The sequence below is a fragment of the Ammospiza nelsoni genome, chromosome 15, assembly GCF_027579445.1.
Source record: "Ammospiza nelsoni isolate bAmmNel1 chromosome 15, bAmmNel1.pri, whole genome shotgun sequence".
Classification (NCBI taxonomy): domain Eukaryota; kingdom Metazoa; phylum Chordata; class Aves; order Passeriformes; family Passerellidae; genus Ammospiza; species Ammospiza nelsoni.
This window is the reverse complement of record NC_080647.1, coordinates 14,709,394-14,728,226: the sequence shown is the minus strand read 5'-3', so window position 1 is coordinate 14,728,226 and position 18,833 is coordinate 14,709,394. Positions and strand designations below refer to the sequence as shown.

The 18,833-nt window shown below is 40.1% G+C and overlaps 1 protein-coding gene across 1 annotated transcript in view; it reads right to left on the bottom strand.

Annotated features, from left to right (window-relative positions):
• Nucleotides 1-7,879: 7,879 nt before the first annotated feature.
• Nucleotides 7,880-18,833, bottom strand: part of LRCH2 (leucine rich repeats and calponin homology domain containing 2) — a 39,139-nt gene continuing 28,185 nt past the window's right edge. The window contains exons 18-22 of the mRNA XM_059482675.1: nt 18,172-18,229; nt 17,412-17,524; nt 16,169-16,306; nt 15,795-15,872; nt 7,880-14,679 (exon numbers count right to left, since the gene is read on the bottom strand). Coding sequence (XP_059338658.1) covers nt 14,560-14,679; nt 15,795-15,872; nt 16,169-16,306; nt 17,412-17,524; nt 18,172-18,229 — 507 coding nt within the window. The 3' untranslated portion in view covers nt 7,880-14,559. The remainder of the gene's footprint in view (nt 14,680-15,794; nt 15,873-16,168; nt 16,307-17,411; nt 17,525-18,171; nt 18,230-18,833) is intronic.

Here is an 18,833-nt window from a genome sequence, read left to right as displayed (position 1 = left end):
TTAGTATAGTTTTAATATAATATATATCATAAAATAATAAATCAGCCTTCTGAAACATGGAGTCAGATCCTCGTCTCTTCCCTCATCCTTGGACCCCTATGAACACTATCACAGGATTCCACTGATTGATGAATGGAAAAAGAGATTTGCTTTTACAAATAAGCTTTAGGTTTGCTGATAAATGAAATTAGACATTGAGAGATGAAAGAAACAATGGGGAAGAAAAACCACTAAATTCCATAAGAATTAAAAATTAAAAGGGAGAGTTATACATCAGAGCGAAATCTCTGGTATCAGGTGCACTGGGGAGTCTGTACCTCTCAAGTACCTCAGAAATGGAGAAAGAGAGAAGGGAAATGTACCCAGGAAATTGGGATAAAAAGGAGGCTGCATCCTCCAAAAATCCCCAGGGCAATGCCCCATGGCCTCTCCCTTTATTGGAATAAAGCCAGAAAGGACTCCTCTGTCTCCTTTTTGGACATAAACCTCTGGTGTTTGTGGATTAATTTTCCTAACAACAGGATGCAGTATGGTTGGGGTAACCTTGATTAGTGTGACCTGAAGAGCCCTGCCTGGCTGTGGGACACCGTGGGGACAGCGCCACAGGCAGGGCCCAGCAGATGGGAAAGAAATCCTTGGCAATCCTGGCTCCATCACCTGTGGCTGCTGCAGCTCTGCACAGCCTGGACCAACATCAGCACCTCAGCTGGGCACAGGCGTCCACAGACTGCTGGACTTCTTCATTTATGGGGAAAACCTCCCACAAAACAAACACAAGTGTCAGAAAGTAAAATGCTTTTTATCCAATGAGAAATTTTCTTCTCAGCTTCCACTGGGTCCTTTCAAATTGGGTGGGGCTCCTTCATCAGGGAAAAATCTTGCTCCATTGTTATTTCCTGTGAGATGGGCTGTGAGCAAGGTCCTGCCCAGATGACTGCAGCTTTCAGACAGCAGCTCAGCAGCTCTGCAGCCACAGGTCCTTGTGCTAAGGATGTGCTCACGGGGCTGCTCCCCGAGGCACAGCTGGCTGCTCTTCCCAGCACTGACTCCAAGTGAAATCAGGCACAGCTTTGATCTCCCCTGGCTTGTGGATGCTCTTACATAGCTTTGCTCTGCTGCAGGAAATATGGAAATATGGTTGGGAAGTATGATTAGGGAAAAAGGGTAGACCAGCTGAAATAGGGGTCTCCTCTAGCCAGGTGTCAGAAGCTCTTGGAGATCTGTTTCATACCCAAGATAGCTCAGCTACCTTAGGAGGCATAAAATCAGCAGGATGGCTTCTGTGGTAGTGTTGGAAACAAAAAGGTTTTATTAAAAGGCAAAATAACAAACTCTTTACAAAGAAAAACAGATTCAGGTGCAAGAGGCCCTCCTGCCCCTGGTAAAACACCTCACAAAAGCCATTAGTTTCTTTGTTCTCTTCTTTTTCTGGTAAAGTGCCCAGGCAGGACTTTTTGTCTCCTGTCCAACTGGCTATACTTAAGTTTGAGGTGAAGTCCCCCAGGCCTATGAGATGTCTTTTCATTTAATGGAGGAGAGAAACTTCTGGGCTTGTTTCCTTTTTAAGGGGACAAAGGATAATTTTGCCACTCTGTGAGCAGGGGGCACACTCCTATAACCAGCCCAGGAGCACTCACACATCAGGGCACAGTGGAAGGGAAGCAGAGGGGCTGGTGCAGCTGCTGTGATCTCTGGAAGGTGCTGCTGGCAGGATCCTTCACCCAGCAGCTGCTGCAGGGCTGAGGTCAGCACAGGGAGGGAGGGGGGACACCCTGACCCTGCTGAGGGGGTGTCAGGCTCATCCCACCCAGTGGGCTTGGACAGGACAGCATTGGGTGCTGGGAGAGATAAGCTCTGGCCAGAGATGTGCCTGGGATGCTTTTGCCAGATAATTTACCAACAATTTATAGCACTGATAAAGGCTTGGGTCAGTGTGACCAGACCTGAAGTTAACACTGTTCAGACCTCTACAAAATCACAGCAAATTTCCAAAGCCTGAGAGAGCCATTCCCATGTCAGTGTCCTGAGGATCCTTTTCCGTAGAGGCTGTGTTGGGCTTTCCTTTCAGAGGGGTTCACCAAGCACCATTTGCATCAACCACTGCACTTTAGCTCGGGTTAAAAGAATCTGAGGATTTTCATCTCTGCTGAGAACCAACACTTACAAAACAAAACCATGCTGGGATGGCTTCATTGCAGATCTGTTGCTGGAAAGAAAGAATGAATGTTCCAGTTTCACCTTGAAGGCAGGGCTCAGACAGTTTAAAAACTGCTTTTGCAAACAAAAATATTGCCTAACACCTAATTCTGACATTAAATTCTTGAGAAATTAGAGGTCCCACGGGTACAGGCTCTTGTGGGCGTGCAGGATTAAGCCCAAAGATCGTCCTGTTATTTCCTAGTTGTTCCCTTTTCTGAATTTCCCTGGTGTTACGTTCTGTTCTTGGGGCTTGCCCTGCATTAGAGATGACTTCATGGATTTGAGTAATACTACTCAAAAGATTTACAACAGCAAAAACAAAGATTTCAACAAGCTTTAAGAAACATACCAATAAATCCTTCACCAGTGTAATTATCAACTGCCACTTGCAAGATGGATTCTAGCTGGTGGGGGAAGATTTGTCTTAATAGAGAAAATAAAAATATTTATTTTAATGAAAGGATCTCAGTAGTTTGCCTGCTTTGTGAAAGACATTCCTTTACCCTGTGGGTGCAGCAATCTGCACTCCTCTAAAATTGACTTAATTCCCCACAAGGTGACTGAGCAGTGACTTTTTTAATCCCACTATGAGCCTTGAAACTTGAAGAGTTGCCTTCTTCTGAAGCATCTCCCAGTCCTACACCACCAGTTCCTGCAGGAAGCCCCTGGGAAGATGCCATGGGGGCAGAGGAACCCTGTGATGCTTCCTGTGTGAAGTCCTACAGCACACTAAATCCCTGGAGGCCTGAACTCCCTTGCTCCTGGCATTGGCTCAGCCCAAAACAATTATATGGCTCATTACACACCAAAATATATTTAAATAAACCCATATAATGTCAGGAAAAGGATAAACAGGGAGAGTCTCAACATTGAGCCATTGAAGTGGGTCTGTTCCAGTGGATGCTCCAGGGCATCACCTTTAATTCCAAAGTCTGGGATTGCAGGGAGCAAAAGAGAGCTGGAGCTGCTGTGTGTGCTGGGGCAGGAGCTGCAGCTCAGCTGGGCACAGGGGTGGGCACTGGGGGTCCTGTGCTGGGCACAGGGGAGGGCACTGCCCAGAGCAAGAGGGACCCTGCTGCAGCTGGAGCTAAGGAGCCGCAGCCTTGGCTCATCCTCCGGCCCACAGCATCTGCCCCTCATTGGTTTCCTCTTTCCCAGTTTGGAAGGATCAGGCATAAAGCAAATATTCCTGTGCTTGTAGGTTTTGTTTCTGTGAATGTCTGGCGCAGAAAAAAATCATCAGAGGTCAGAAGTTCATCCCCTGTGAGAAGGACTGGTAAACAAAACAAGTTAACCACTGTCTTCTTCCTGCTGGGTGGGAGACAAGTAAATAAACTCTCCAGCCTTAATCAGTTCTGACAGCCTGATTTTAAATGCCTCATTTTGACTTCCAGTTTGTCTCCTACACTGTCTAAAAGAGCTCTGGTCTGCAGCAGCACTTTCATGGCACCACAGTGCGTGAACTGTCCACTCAAAACTGAGCCCAGCTAAAGAGTGTCATGTGGGGCAGGGTAAAAACATCTTTGGATTCCTCCTTTGGTCCACCAGAATCACAGCATGCCTGACAAATTACCCAGCAACTGGGACACATTTCACGTCAATCCAGCTATACAGTTTGAACACACCAGAGCACAGGATGCTTGTGAAGGAAGGAACATCCCACCCTCTGTTCTGCCAGCTGACAGGAGTACCTGTGTGCTCCCCAGCCATTTTCCTAAAAAACCTGTGGGATTTGTCACAAACCAGCATTTACAGCTGTTTAGGGCCTGCTGGCCAACAGGGACAGCCTGAGGCAGCATCCTGGGGCCCAGAGCCAGCAGGACACTGCAGCTGAGCCTGGAGGGGGCTGCAGGAGGTTGTCCATCCCACCCCAGTCCTGGCAGAGGTACCTCAAACGCAGCAGCAGTGAGTAAAACCTGAGCAGAAGGAGCAGCAGTGAGTAAAACCTGAGCAGAACGTGCAGCAGTGAGTAAAACCTGAGCAGAAGGAGCAGCAGTGGGTAAAATCTGAGCAGAACGAGCAGCAGTGGGTAAAATCTGAGCAGAACGAGCAGCAGTGAGTAAAATCTGAGCAGAACGTGCAGCAGTGAGTAAAATCTGAGCAGAACGTGCAGCAGTGAGTAAAACCTGAGCAGAACGTGCAGCAGTGAGTAAAACCTGAGCAGAATGAGCAGCAGTGAGTAAAATCTGAGCAGAACGTGCAGCAGTGGGTAAAATCTGAGCAGAACGTGCAGCAGTGGGTGAAATCTGAGCAGAACGTGCAGCAGTGGGTGAAATCTGAGCAGAAGGAGCAGCAGTGAGTAAAATCTGAGCAGAACGTGTTTCAGCCCTGCAGGGCAGGCAGGGGGGAGCTCACCTGACCTGGTGGGGCATGGAGGGATGCCAAGGCTCAGAGACACTGCTGGAAGGTGATGGAGAGCTGAGACTCCTTTGGGCAGCCCTGAGCAGCACCCAGGTGTGTGTGTTTGACTGCCACAGCCTTGGCTTGTGTTTCTCACGTTTATGAGCTGGGAAGGGTAGCAGCTTCAGTGGCATCAAGTGTTTATTTGTATAAACAGGCTGCAGAAGTGGCAAACAGCAGAATGCCCTGGTTCTAGAGATCAGGGTGCAGGAGAAGTTCTCTGGTCAAAGAAAAGGGGCTGCACTGTCTGTAGGCAGAGCACAACCTGCACTCACAAGGAAATATGGGATTAATTCAAGTTGCAATGCTGTCAAGCAGATGCAATCTGTCAGAAAGTGAAAAATACCTCATGTTTTTACCATTGTTGAGTAAGCTGTCAATTTGGACATGAATTTGTTGTGGTTTTTTTTAAAGACAATTATAAATTTAGTTTTAAAAATTTGTATTCACAGAAACTAAATTTACTCTTCTATGCATAAGGCTTTCTTGGTTTATGGGAAAGTCCAAGTGAGAAAAGACAGATGGTGGTGAGGTTTCTTTCCCCATCTGCACCTGTGGGAACAGAAGTGATAAGATCTGCTCTGTTTTATAGATGCCTTCAAAGCATATTACAGCAATTCTGAGTTTGTTTTTAGTCAAAACAGAACTCCTTGCAATTTGTTGATATCTGAAAGGGCAAATAATTTTGCCAAAAAAAAAAGAAAATGAACGCACCCATCTGGGGACCCATAAGTCCTGAAAGAATCAAGTATTTTTCCTAAATAAAATGTTTGTCATTTCAATTTATGCATCAAACACAATTCCTGAATTTGCAGTGAAAGCTCTTTGAATAAAATGTTAATGCAAGTTATCAGAAAGAGCACACATCAGAAACAGCCTGTGTGATAAAGCTGTTTCTAAGCCAGTAGCAAAAGTAAAAATTGGGAATGGGAGTTTCAAAGTCCCCAAATACACAAATAAGGCTCAGTGATGCCATAGACAGGCAATACACAAAAACTGATAATCAGAGCAGTAACACTGAATAATAACTCATGGCTCATTCACTGGGTGGTCTATCTGATACCTCTCTTTTGTAATCCTGTTGCATATACAGGAGGAAGAAAACTTTGGGAATTCCCCTATGATTTCATCAGAAAAAAAAAATATCGCTATCATTTAAACTAATATTCCTGGGAAACAGAAGTTTATGTTGCTTGAGCCAAAAATTACAAGATGATCACTGTCCTTACTGGAGAAAGAACAGAATGCACTTACTATTTCAGTACACAGTGAAAAGTGCAAGCTAGACACAGCACCCAGTGGTTTGTGGAGAAGAGCTTTCACATAAACATTATTTGGAACTGAATCCAGTAGTACTTATCTATTTGTAAATTATACCCCTGAGAGTTTTCAGAGATAATCCTTCTTTTGGTTCTGTTTCTTAGGGCTTGGAGAATACAGGGAGTGTGGGATGATTTATCTAATTAAGTATTCTTCAGAAGTTCATGCACTTGGAAGCTTCTGCTAGGAAAGCCTGTGTTGGCTGTTGCTTTGCCTTCTTCTCTTTCTGAGAGCTGGAGATTTTGGAAATCAAAAGGAAGAGGATGAAATGAACAACACAGCATCAGCTCATGGATTTATACCTGTCTGTCTGGAATGTCATATTCTTATTAACACAAATAAACATTTACACTGAAGGTATCAGTACTTCTCACTCAAGCTGCAAAAGGATTTCAGCCTCCACTAACTGTGGAGAGGAGAAAGATCTGGAATTGCATTAGGAGAGAAAGTAACAAACATCATTGGGCTGCTGAGGAGTAGGAAGTTTCGTTTCATGGAAGATAAAAATGTCTTTGTATGTCATTGTCTTGGTTTCAACAGGGACAGGGTTAACTTTCATCTTAGAATGGCACAAGCACAAAGGTTGGAAAAGACTCCTGAGACCCTTGAGTTCAACCATTAGCCCAGCACCACTGAGCTCACCATCAAACCCTTTTCCCAGTGCCACATCCCACAGAGCTCTTGCCCACTTCCAGGTATGGTGATTCCACTGGGCACTGTTCCAATGCCTGACCACCTTTCAGAGAAGAAATTTTTCCCAGTATTCAATTGAACCCTCCCCTGACACAACTTGAGGCCGTTTCCTCTCATCCTGTCACTTGTTACCTGGGGGAAGAGACCAACCCCCAGCTGGCTCCACCTCCCTGAAGGGGCTATACAGAGTGGCAATGCTCCCCTTGAGCCTCCTCTCCTCCAGGCTGAGCCCCTCCAGCTCCCTCAGCTGCTCCTCCTCAGACCTGAACTCTGTGGAGTTCAGCTCGGAACAGAGGCTTTTGAACCTGGCATCATTGCCCTTGAATGTCCTTTTCATAAGAGGGAAGTTTTCTTCAGAGCTGAAAACTAAACAACAGACTCAGAATATTTCAACTATAAATCCATCATTGGCAACTGCAAAAAAAATGTTCCAGCTGCTGAGATGCTTTTGTCAAGGAATGGCGCTCACTTTCTTTGGAATGCTGCTCCTCAGTTTCTGCTTTACTGTCCCCAATGTGCCTCAACAAAGAGCAGCTGGGTGTGTGCAGGTGCAGAATAAGGTCTCACAGGGAAAAACATCTCTCAAAACAGAGTATTTATTTTCAATATTCAGGTCTAATAATAAAATTGACTACATCTTTAAATAATCTAAAAGAAATGAAGGTAAAATAAATTTGGTCCTATAAAACACTCTGTTAACCTACATTTGAATAACCCAATTCAACTGCAGCTCCAAAACCTGGCAGTTCAGTTTCCCTGAGCTGGATCAAGCAATTGATGACTGCAAACCACACAGATTATCTGTGCTAGTGCCAGAGCCAGCCCAGGGAACAGAAGGGAAGCAGATCACCTCTGTCAGGAGGAACTTCTGTGCTGCTTTAAGGTTATCATTAGCAAGACTCAAAAATCTGTGTTGTTCCAAATATAAATGTGAGAAGACATTGGGTGGTTCTCACAGCAAAGTGTGTAAATGTATAAAGATTGCTACAAATGAGGGCAGCTTGATCCTTGTGTATTCTCACCACTGTTGGTCAAAACCAAAATCCCAACACACTTATACATATGTGGATGTGTTCTACTTCCCTGAACCAGGAATTAGCTTTCCTTCTGTTTGTCAGAGGATGTATTTCCTGACATAATAAAGCAGGTCACTTATCTATCAAAATGAAAACACAGACATTTGAGAGAACATACAACAAATTCTCATTATTTACTACAAATATATAAACTGAAATGAAATCAAATTGAATAACTTGACTACATGAAAATTATGAAACAGTTTGTATTTTATACACAGCGTATGTACACTGGTTTTGGAAATGTGGGGTTTATCCATGCAAATTTAATACAAAACACTATTTACAAAAACAAATAACAGTAAGAACATTTTTCAAAAGAAACATGTATGTTGGAAGCTCCAGCAATAATGGAAATCCTGGAAAAAGGCTTAATACAGTATAGTACAAGTAGACAACCCTCAAAAGTATGAAAGATGCACTTTACAAGAACATGAACTGCAAAATCAATTGAAATGCACTATCAAAAACTTTGCAAGTATATACACAATTTGAGCATCTATTTTTAAGAATCACTCTCCTGCTGTGCCCTCAGAACTACTTCTGCCACATCCTGCACACATTTACATGATGACCATTTGGTTACATGGCATCTTCTGAGTTTCATAACCACAAATTACAAAATAAAATAACTGAATACTAACTGAATGATAACTGTAAAGCAATCACATTTTCATTGTTCTAGACATTCCACAATAGTAAAAAGTATTCACATTACTCCCCAATGTATTCCACCAACCCACCCTTTCTCACTACACCTGTGTATTCCTCCTGGGAATGTCAGCCTTGCCAGGAACTCTCAGGATTTGCTCCAGGTATCACATCCCTTCAGCAAACACAACTGCATCAGCAAGAGCACAGTCCTGCACAGCTGCAGAATACAAATTAATACTGAACAGCTACTGCAAATTCCTGTGCCAGTCATGGCACAACCAAACCCTACACAAATATAGTCATTTTGGAAATATTTCACTGGTTCACTCATTTTAAAATGAAACAAAGTGTAAAGGTATCCTTGTGGCATTTCCAAATATTCTCTGTTTTACAATTTGCCTTCATAAAACTGTGATGGAAAAAGTTATGTTTGCCTTATTTCACTTAACTTTGAATGAACTGAGAAAACCCTCCTCAGTGCCAGGAATTTAATTTAAATGACTGACTTTGTACAGTAACTGAGTTACAAAACTCTGGAGGGAAATTCTGGTCTCACTGAAGCCTTACAATCATAGATATTTAGTTTGGAAGAGACTTTTAATGGATCAAGTTCAACTGTAAATATAACACTGCCAAAATCAAAACTTTTACAAAACAATTTAATTGCTATCAGTCCAAGCTGTTCTTCTGCTTCAGAATTTCCTAAGATACTAGAGTAGCCATGGAAAAAGTTTTTGGTTTTTGCTTGTTTTAAGATTCTAAAATGTAAAAAACACTCTGAAAATTCTTTTTTGAAAATGCAATTGGCTATATATAATTTGAACTAAAAATGATAGATTAGATGTCATTTTATGATAATTGGTGTGCCTTCCCTAAAAGCAGCTGCAGAAATCTTGCTGCCCTTTGCCTCTCATGCTGAAAAAATAATGGTCAAACCTAATGAGGGAACAAAGACTTCATATAACCACAATTTTAATACAGTATGTTAGCAAAACTGTACTATGTGAAATACTTAAAGACAAATAAATCCAAGGGCATTTTATTATGTAACAAACACAGGAGCCAGAACTGCTTCTGTGCAGTGGCAAGTTTAAACTAAAATTCAATTAATCACATCTATTCTCTATTTAAGCAGTGAAGATCAGTAGAATTTTTCTTCACAAGAAAAGAGAAATTTATCTTCATATTTTCCAAAACAAACCTGTACCATAACATTGCTCATTAAGAACAGACAGTTTACCTGTCCCTCTGTCTGTAAATGAATGACACATGACCAATGTGTGGCATATGGAACAAACCCAGCAGTTCTGTTTGCAATTCCTCCTGGAAGTGCACACATTAACCCCTTCAGAGCCACAGTGCCATTTGCAGTCAGAAAAGGTCTGCAGTTCCCAGAGCAAAAACTGCATCACCCACTGCTGGGGCAAGTTAAATATTGCTGAAGATCTATTAGTGATTACTCTCAAATTATCCCCTGGTGGTTTTGCTCAGGTTGCAGCACCTCTTTAGGAGCAGGGAGGTGTTTTTGTCAGCAGCTGTCCTGCACAGCCTCACTGGCACACAGGCAGGGGAGCACAGGTGGCACCAGCCAGGTCCCCTGCCCACGGGCAGTGCCCCCTGCAGCATCAGCCACTGATGCACCAAATGGCTCTGGGAACACAAAGCTGGCAAATCCCTTGTTCTGAGCTCTACTGAAAGCTCCACACACTCCAGGATCCTCAGCCCTCAGCTACAGAACACAAACTTCTTTACTGAGACTGAAGGCTTTTCCTGGAGTGATTCACTGTGAAATCAATTCAGAGCACTCTGCTTGGACAACTCTACTTTGCCTTTTCCATCGGTGGTCTTAATGACATTCTCTTAATTCCAAATTGTGTGTGTTGGGGTGTGCTTATTTACTTTTGCTTTTCAAGTAGAGATCCTCTAACAGAAACACAGACATTAGCTCGATTTGGTGAGGGAAAAGTGACATTTGATTTGCCAATACCAAACCACATCTCCTATCTGCAGAAGGGCTAAAAACTCCCACAGGTTGTTTTCAGTTGAAACCAGTGGAATCAGCCTTTCAAATAAACATTTAAGGAATCAGCAAAGGGAAGAAGAGCCAGACCTTCGTCTTTGTCTTCAGTACCAACATGACATATAAAATTCCATTTTAGTGAAAATAAATGTCTTCACTTTTGTTTGGATTTAGCTACAGATTTATGTCAAAAGCTGATGAGACTGCCAGTAAATGATATGGTATTTGAAATGAAGTCTTTAGTGCAGTAAAAACCTAATAGCTGTCCTCATCTACAATTTTATTGAGGTAACACCACCTTCCCACCTCACTTCAATGTAATTTTTTCCTACCATCTAAATACTGTTTGGCTTATCAGAAATTTTTTTATTAAATTAATCCACGTAACATTTGACAAGTTCATTTGACTTACCAGGGGTCACTATTTTAGTCAATAATCTGACACTAAAGTTTGCTAGTGTCAAACAAGTTTAAGCCATGTTTGCTATGGTCTCCAGCTCAGGTGTTCCACAAATCAAAAAGGTGAGAATCTACTGAAGTCAAGGGTAAAATTTGCCTTGACTTCAGTAAAGCCTAGGATTAAAAAAAAAAAATTAAAAAATAGATTCATGTCAGTTGTTTATTGTTTCAAATCCATTCCTCCCTATTTTATGCTCAGAGTTCTTGGTTAGATTTTGGAAGGACTCCAGATCAGGGGTCTGGATGGTTTCTGCATCCCCAGCAGTGCCCCAGTGAGCACAGTGGATTAGCAGTGCTGGAGAACAGATTAAAAGCATTTCTGAGACTCTCTGGGAAGACACCACACTTCACAACAATTATTTCACTGTCACTGCTGTAAGACCTCACCATATGTGGGACATTATTGCTCAAGTGAAAGATCAGCCACATGTGACATACTGCATGCAGTGACATAAAACACAGAACATACACAAGGCCAGAAGCCCTGTCACTATGCTGATCCACTCTGTAATTTACAGTTCATGCCACATTATTGCCAAGTTTATTAGGAAAACTTAGTGCACCTTCCTAAAGCTTTTAATGTTGACTTTCCTTCATGTTCTAAGTGAAAAAAGGAAGAGCGCAACAAGAACTGAGCAGGCTCTGTTTTTACCTACCCCTATCAGCTGTATCAAGTACTGAGTAATGGCATCATATCCTACACAAAACTGAAAATGAGTATCTCAAACACAGGAAATGTTTGGAGCAGGGATTCTGGAATCACTGGTACAAATTCTTAAAAAAATTCAAGAGGAAGAAGGGAAGTGGCCCAGAGTAAGCAACAGCCTGAATGCACTAGATCTGAGAATGAACAAAAGTAAGATGCTGGGAATCAAAAGGAAGGGGAAAAAGGAGTAGAGTATATATGTAAATTCTTGTACAGACAAGACACAACTATCTCCACAAGCTTCCTGGAAATGAAAACTTCAAATTCAAATCTTTTTAGTATCACTTTTGAAATTGCTGTTAAAGAAATCACAGTGGTACAAGCCAATGTTAGCAAGGCTGTAGACTATTAGTAGTAGTAGTAAAAGCAGTTAGAGATGAGAAAAAGACTCATCCAAGCACAGTGGATCTTTTCTCAGACTGCTCCTAAGGGTACTTGAAGGCTTTAATCTTTGCTATGCTAAAAGAGAAGCCTTGGAAGAATCAATATTATTCTTCCCCATAAGCAAGAAGGCAGCCACAATAATTTCCAAGGAATGGCAAAGCAAGATTGTGGGTAGCAAGTCTGTGGGGAAGAACTGCAGAGTACTAAAAAAAAATTGTTTTAGTAGATTTCAGTTTAAAATGAGTACATCAGTTTCAAATCCAGTTTGCAACTTACTAAGGAGTTTGAAAACCCCAAGAAGTAAGCAGCTGCCATGCAAGGGAATTCTTAATGTTTACACTGTGATACAATTTAATAAAATTAGTTCAAGAAGGAAAAATGTTACCTTAAGATCAGAAAATGTTTTAAAATATGACTATGAAATAGCAGTGGGGATCAGTTTTCAGATAACAAAGTGACAATTTATATTTAGCATTTCCATGGCTAACACTGAACTAGAACTTTGCTCTGGTAGCAGCAACAACAGTGAAATGAAAGACAAGGATTTATTCTTTTTGAGTGGCTGGTTTTTTAAATGTAGCATGCAAGCATTTTGCTTAGTGAATTATAACTTTTCCTTTAGTTTTTGCATGACTTTTCAGATAGTGACACTAATGAAAATAAGAGACTGAAGTTGTTAAAACAACCATTAGAAGAGATGCAAGAACCAATCAGAGATAGATTTGAAATACAATATTTCAAATGTCAAAGCAATCCAGTTTCTTTAAACACATTTATCTAACCTAAGATTTATATCTAGGACTTTGCAAATTAATTTATACACCAGCCTCTCCATAAGCTGTGTTTTAAGACAACACTATATGAACAATAGTGGATTTTAGCTATTACATGTACACAAACTTGTTTCAATGGATTTAAAAATAAGTGGTATTTTTAAACCTATAATCAGAAAAAGGCTATTTTTCCTGTCAGCTATTGCCTATAAGACTACAGTACAATAGTCAATACTCCTCTCTCATTTTTTAATGGATTATCTTACACAGGGTCTTGGTCAATTGGAAAGAACAGAATCAAATCTTGTCACATGCCTGGCAAACATATCCCTCAACTGAAAATAACTTAGCCTGAAGTAGAAAATCTGTGGCAGTCAAAACACTTTTTTAATTGAGCTACCTATTCATGAAGAACAAACTAATACAAACAGACCTACTACCAAAACGATGAAATTATTTGTAACTTTTTTGGAGAAGAACTCAACTGTGTATGGTTCAACACACCGAGAATTTGTTCAGAAGCAAAGAGATACATGAACTCAGAAGTCTCAAAAGAACACCACGGTGGAAATGTTTCATTTTCACATTTATCCATGGATCCAATGTCTCAGCACAGTGACATTTGTACAAACTGACCTGTGTGCTAATGCCACACTCATGGAAATGACACAATAAACACTGCTAAAAAGATAAACACTGATATTTCCAAGCTAAATTATGGATATACCTGTTGTAAAAATGTCATGTGAGATCAGGAGCAATATTACACAAAATCCTGAACGTCACAGCGTAAACCTGAGATTTTGGCAGTTTTATCAAAATGTCCTAAATTACTCTGTATGAATCACTAGTCCTCATGTCTTATTCATCATGTGTATTTGTTTGTCCCAAAGAAAGAACAACTTTGTTTTTGTCCAACAATACAATAAACCAAAAGTAATTAGGTATTATCAAATTAAATAGCATAAATAAAAAGTATTTACAGTATTTTCTAATTATTAGACAACAATTAAATTGTGCAACAAACTTAAAACACCCAACATCAAAAATGTGAAGTATTACTTAAATCTTCACATACTGATTTTACAAAAAAACTATTAAAATATTAAAAAATTTCCATTTTATCTATTTTAAACAAAGAAACTTCAAAAATGTTTAAGACTATTAAGAGTTATCAATTACACAGGCACTTCACAGGTAAACAATCTACAGTACAACTGAAAAAAAATATTTGGCACCAACCTAGAAGACTGGAAAAACTCAATAAACTGTGTCCTTTTCTCACTGTATCCTGTTCTGTGTAATCACCAGACACTCAGACTCAATACTGGCAATGTTAGAAGTGCGAAGTTACAATCAGGAGTGCAAAAAATAAATATTAAGCTTTCAGAGAGTGAAAGGGGATTACAAGTCATCAGTTGCTCATATTTTACCATCATAGCATCGCTACATTTTTGACTTATCTTAAAATCAAATGATTGACTCAAAAATTAAAGTGACAGGGGGTGTGCTTTGTACTTTGAAAAGTAATTCAAATAACATTTTCAATGTAAAAAAAGAAATCCAGTATTTAACTCTAACACTGAGATGTTAAATGGCAGCTTTTAACTTATCTAGAAAGAGAACCTGATGCTACCACATTCTCTTAGTACATCCAATTACAAAAGAAAAAAAAAAAAAAGAACAGTTACGTTCCTTTAACTGTGAACTGACTCCAAGGTTTTCACACACAGCTCCAAAGTAAGGCTCTCTACAGCATCTGGACAGGTTTTAGTTTTTGATGGCTTGGGTGTTCCTGTGTAGGAGGCTGCAGTGCCTCAGAGCAATCCATAACAGAGCTTTAAATGGAAGCTGTCTGGCTGCCACCAAGTTGTGTCACATGGCAGAGAGCTGGGATACTTTCAATGCAGGCAACTCAAGCAGAGCTTGGACTGTGAGGCCAACCTTCACCAGACCCCTTTCCTCCAGAATGTGATGAGGCAAGCAAAGTCTCTCCTGCAAAAGAACACAGGACATTTAACCAGTTCTGTCCTTTGTCCCCAGGGCAGGTAACAAACACATTCTCTGAAGCCACACACATGTCAGGAAGAAACTTGCAGAGAAAACACCTTAGGCCTTAAATGTCCCTGTAGTTCTCTCCAGCAACAGAATGGGCAGAAACTTTTCATAGTTAGGATCTGTTTGAAGGGTTAAACTATGACAATGTCAGAAGATACATAAAAGACTCCTAAACTCTTAAAGTAAAGGACTTTCTTTTCATAAGCAGAGAAAAACAAGCTGGTGGGTGCTGTTGGCTCAGTGGCCTTCTCCCTTCCCCTGTTTTGCAAACTTATTACCAATCTTTCTCTTGGGATAACTTAGAAATGCTGATAGACTCAATAATGAACCATTCTGCAAGAAAATCATCATTCAGTCTCAAAATTCAGCACAAGCTGGACAATGTTCCCAACTGCCAGCTGGTGTTACAAGCACTTCAATGGTAAATCTCAGCACCTCTAGCTTCTGAATGGCCTGTGGCTCCACATGAGACAGAAGCTATGGCAGAGCAGTAAAACAGCTTCTAAATGCATCAACTAATTTTCTTCTTGCACTAAAGAATATCAAGGGAACTTTTTGTCTCATAATATGCAGGAAATTTTTTCTTTTTTAGGTTTTTTCTCTTCATAAAAGGAAGTAAGAGGATACACTTGGGCAACAGACGCACAAGTAATGGGCTGCAACTACAGCCATGCTAAAAAAGAGAGTCAATCATTCAGGCTACAGACTTCTGTAAGTGTAGGATATTTCCTAGGCAGACTGAATTCCTGCCAAAATGGTTGCTAAACTCAAGACTTTCCAGTAACAAAACAAGTCTCAAGTCCATTTCTTTGTTTAGATGACAATATATTTTATAAGGAGGTTAGTGTTATTTTTACTATTAAGAACTGACTAGAAACCCATAAAGTAGCTTCCTCAACTTCTGGAATGGAATTTCTGTTCAGATCTTCAAGTTCTCTGGTCAATGTCATAATCACTACTGCTCCCTAAACAAAGCTCCCCTAACACCCCAAACTCAGTATTTGTTGACATTTTCTGTGGTTATTAATAAATCAATAAAGCAATTAGAGTACCTGTGGAACGCCCAATTTTTTACAAGCATCAAGAAAGTTTTCAACATTTCTTCGGCACTTTGCCATGCTGAGTTTAGGCTGTGGAGACAGGATATTAAATCTTCATCAGACATTCATGAAGGAGTGCATATTTCTGATGTTAATTCACTTACAGTTACTAAAACACAGGACACATTTTATGAAGACTCGGTATGAGAAAAACAGCTCTTAAACTAAACTTCTGAGCCTCGCTTAAGGCTTCTTCCAAGAAAAACAAAGTGAGTAATGTAGTAAATTAATGTGGTAAACATGAGTCACAGTGTTTAATACTGAAATTCAAAAACTTCTTTTCATGTAAGATGTACCAAGAATGAGATAAATGATTGATGCCTTACCACTGCTGGCGATGGGACGTGAATGCTGGCAACAGAACGTGGCCTTATGTGATTGGCTAAATGGCAAAGAACCACCCCATCCATCAAGGCTGCTCCAATGTCATCTGGCAGGATCACCTTCAACCTGGACTCAAGATTCTAGGAAAAAGGCCATAGGGAAGTTACTCTCAACATTAGATAGCTTTTCAGTTTAAAAGCATGGTATTTTAAAGCATGTAGATGTTTAAAAGGAACATTTTAATGCTAAAGTGAAATAAACAGAATAAATTTATGCTTTACTCAGTATAAACATCCTTTTCTCTTTACAGGCTCTGTGTTCCTTTTGTTTGTATTGTTGGGTTTTTCTTGTGTTTTATGTTATTTTGTGGGGGTTTTTTAAATGACACAACAACATACACTGTGAAAGACATTCTGCCAACAATGACCAGAATACACAGCTCTCAAGCCCATACAAAATTCCACTGTTCATAACTGGAAAGCACAGAACTTAAGGACAGAAATGGTATGCTGAATATGTGATCAGTGCTTAGTGGGCAGAATCTGTGAGTTGAAACCAAACAGGATTTTATGAGAAGGAAAAAAATGATTTTATGAGAATAAAAAAAGAAGGGAACACAACTGTAGGAAAAGTTGTGTTGCAAAATAGAGATGGCAAAAAATGGTTTTTCCCAGCCCAACAACAAGCCCAACTTCACTGCTCAGGAAGTGAACCAGAAAACAAACATCCTTCAGAGAAGTCATACCACAATTCAGCGCTGCCTTGAAAAGCAAAGCAGCTACGATTTAGTCAACTCTAACTGCTAAATGCCTTGAAAACAAAAAACAATTTAGCAGATATCCGAAATGTAGATCCCATTCAGGATTATGAAATTTGCAGCAACTTTTTACACTCAAAAAGCATTTGGCCATTTAGAAAACAGTAATAATTTTTCTTCACATCTCAGGTCAAACAATAGCAAACACAAGCAGATTTATTGTGTCCCTAGAAAATTTAAAACCTCAGAAAAAAATTAATTTCACTTTGTTTTTTAGAAAGAAAACAACCCCAACTAATTCCCAGTTGGTATTTTTGTTGGACACAAACAAGTACCAGTGTAGCCTGTTACATGAAATTCCTTAGGAAGAAATACCACTACAGAGATGCACTTTTACAACAAATTGGAGGCCTTTAAAATGCAGATTTAAATTGTGGAACAGAGCAAAGCAAATGCACTGCACCCATGGAGTGAATGATGGTACCTACACTGCGAAGCTGCCTGATTTGTTCCCTCTCTTCCCTTAAATGTTCCATTTTCCTCCTCATAGTAAAGCCAGGATCCACTGCACCGTAGTCCTGGCGTGAGGCACGGCTGAAAGCTGTCAAACAGGAGGGAAGTCAGTCAGAATTCAGATTCAAAAACTAAAGATCTATAACTGACAAAAACTACAAAAACGGGAAAAAACTTGCAGCACTTCTAAGAACAAACATATTTAAGCATCCTGCTAGAAAAGATGCTGCCTATGAAACATCTTTCAAATAAAATGCAGAGATCATCTGACTTAAGTGTAAGTGGATAATTAGAAAATATGGAGACTGATGTGACCTCAGTATTGAATTATCAGTATGGGACAACACAACTCCATCTGCACTTCTTCAAGAATCTCCATCTGGCTTTGGAAGTATTTGCATTGTGTTTTACTTTTAATCAAGTATAAAGCTTTTAAGCCATCAAACCTTGAGAACAATTGTGTATTGTTTCTCTGTTCTTTGACAATTACTAAGTATGCACAAAATAAAGAAGTGGAAAAAAAAAACTTTAAAAAAAACAATCCCCCCAAAAATCCCAAACAAATCACTCTGAAACTTGAGAAGCTTCCAATTATTTGTTTGCCAAAGCAGCTGTCTGTGCTTTCCCAGTACTCTGCAGTGATAAGTAAATGGAGTGAACTGCTGTACTGTGACATCTGCTATGCCTCTTGCAGCCTGGCAAATAAATACACTGTGCTAGAGAACAGCAGCTTACCTGACCTTGGTTTGAGACCAAATGGACCATGAGTGTTACTATCTGTCCTTTCATAATCCTGTTAAAAGAGATCAAGTCAGTTTTCTTCCACTCATTAAAAGAAAGAACTTTTGTTCCCATCAAGATACTGTTTAAATTATTTTTGCCTAAGATAACTGTAAGTCCTGCTTAACTGTAAGTCTTTCAAAGAGGACAAGATAAAATGAATTGAATGAATGTAACCTTACAACATATAAATAAAACTGTCATGATGAGAGAGGAAAGCAGCACCAGATTATCTAAAATGTATTTCAAAATATTTCAAACTACTGCAAATCATTCTGTGAACAGAGTTTAAGCCAGCTGTAAGCAGATGCAAATATTCTCCCAATATTTAGTATCACAACATTTCTTAAGAAATATCTACTTCCAACTATGAAGACCAGGTTTTTATCATTTCACCATCTGAAAAGGGAATGCACTCAATATCTTGCTATGTACAAGAGATAACCTTGTTTCATTCCTGTGTATTCTGGGAGAGGTTTTAATTCTGCTCTCTCAGGCTCCTCACAGACATGAGGAAGAAATGTTAATAATATTTGCTTTACTCTGAGCTAAGCAGTGCAGTGCTCTCCCAGTGACACTCCATGCACAGCCACCCCGTTTTTGCACCACAAAGGTGA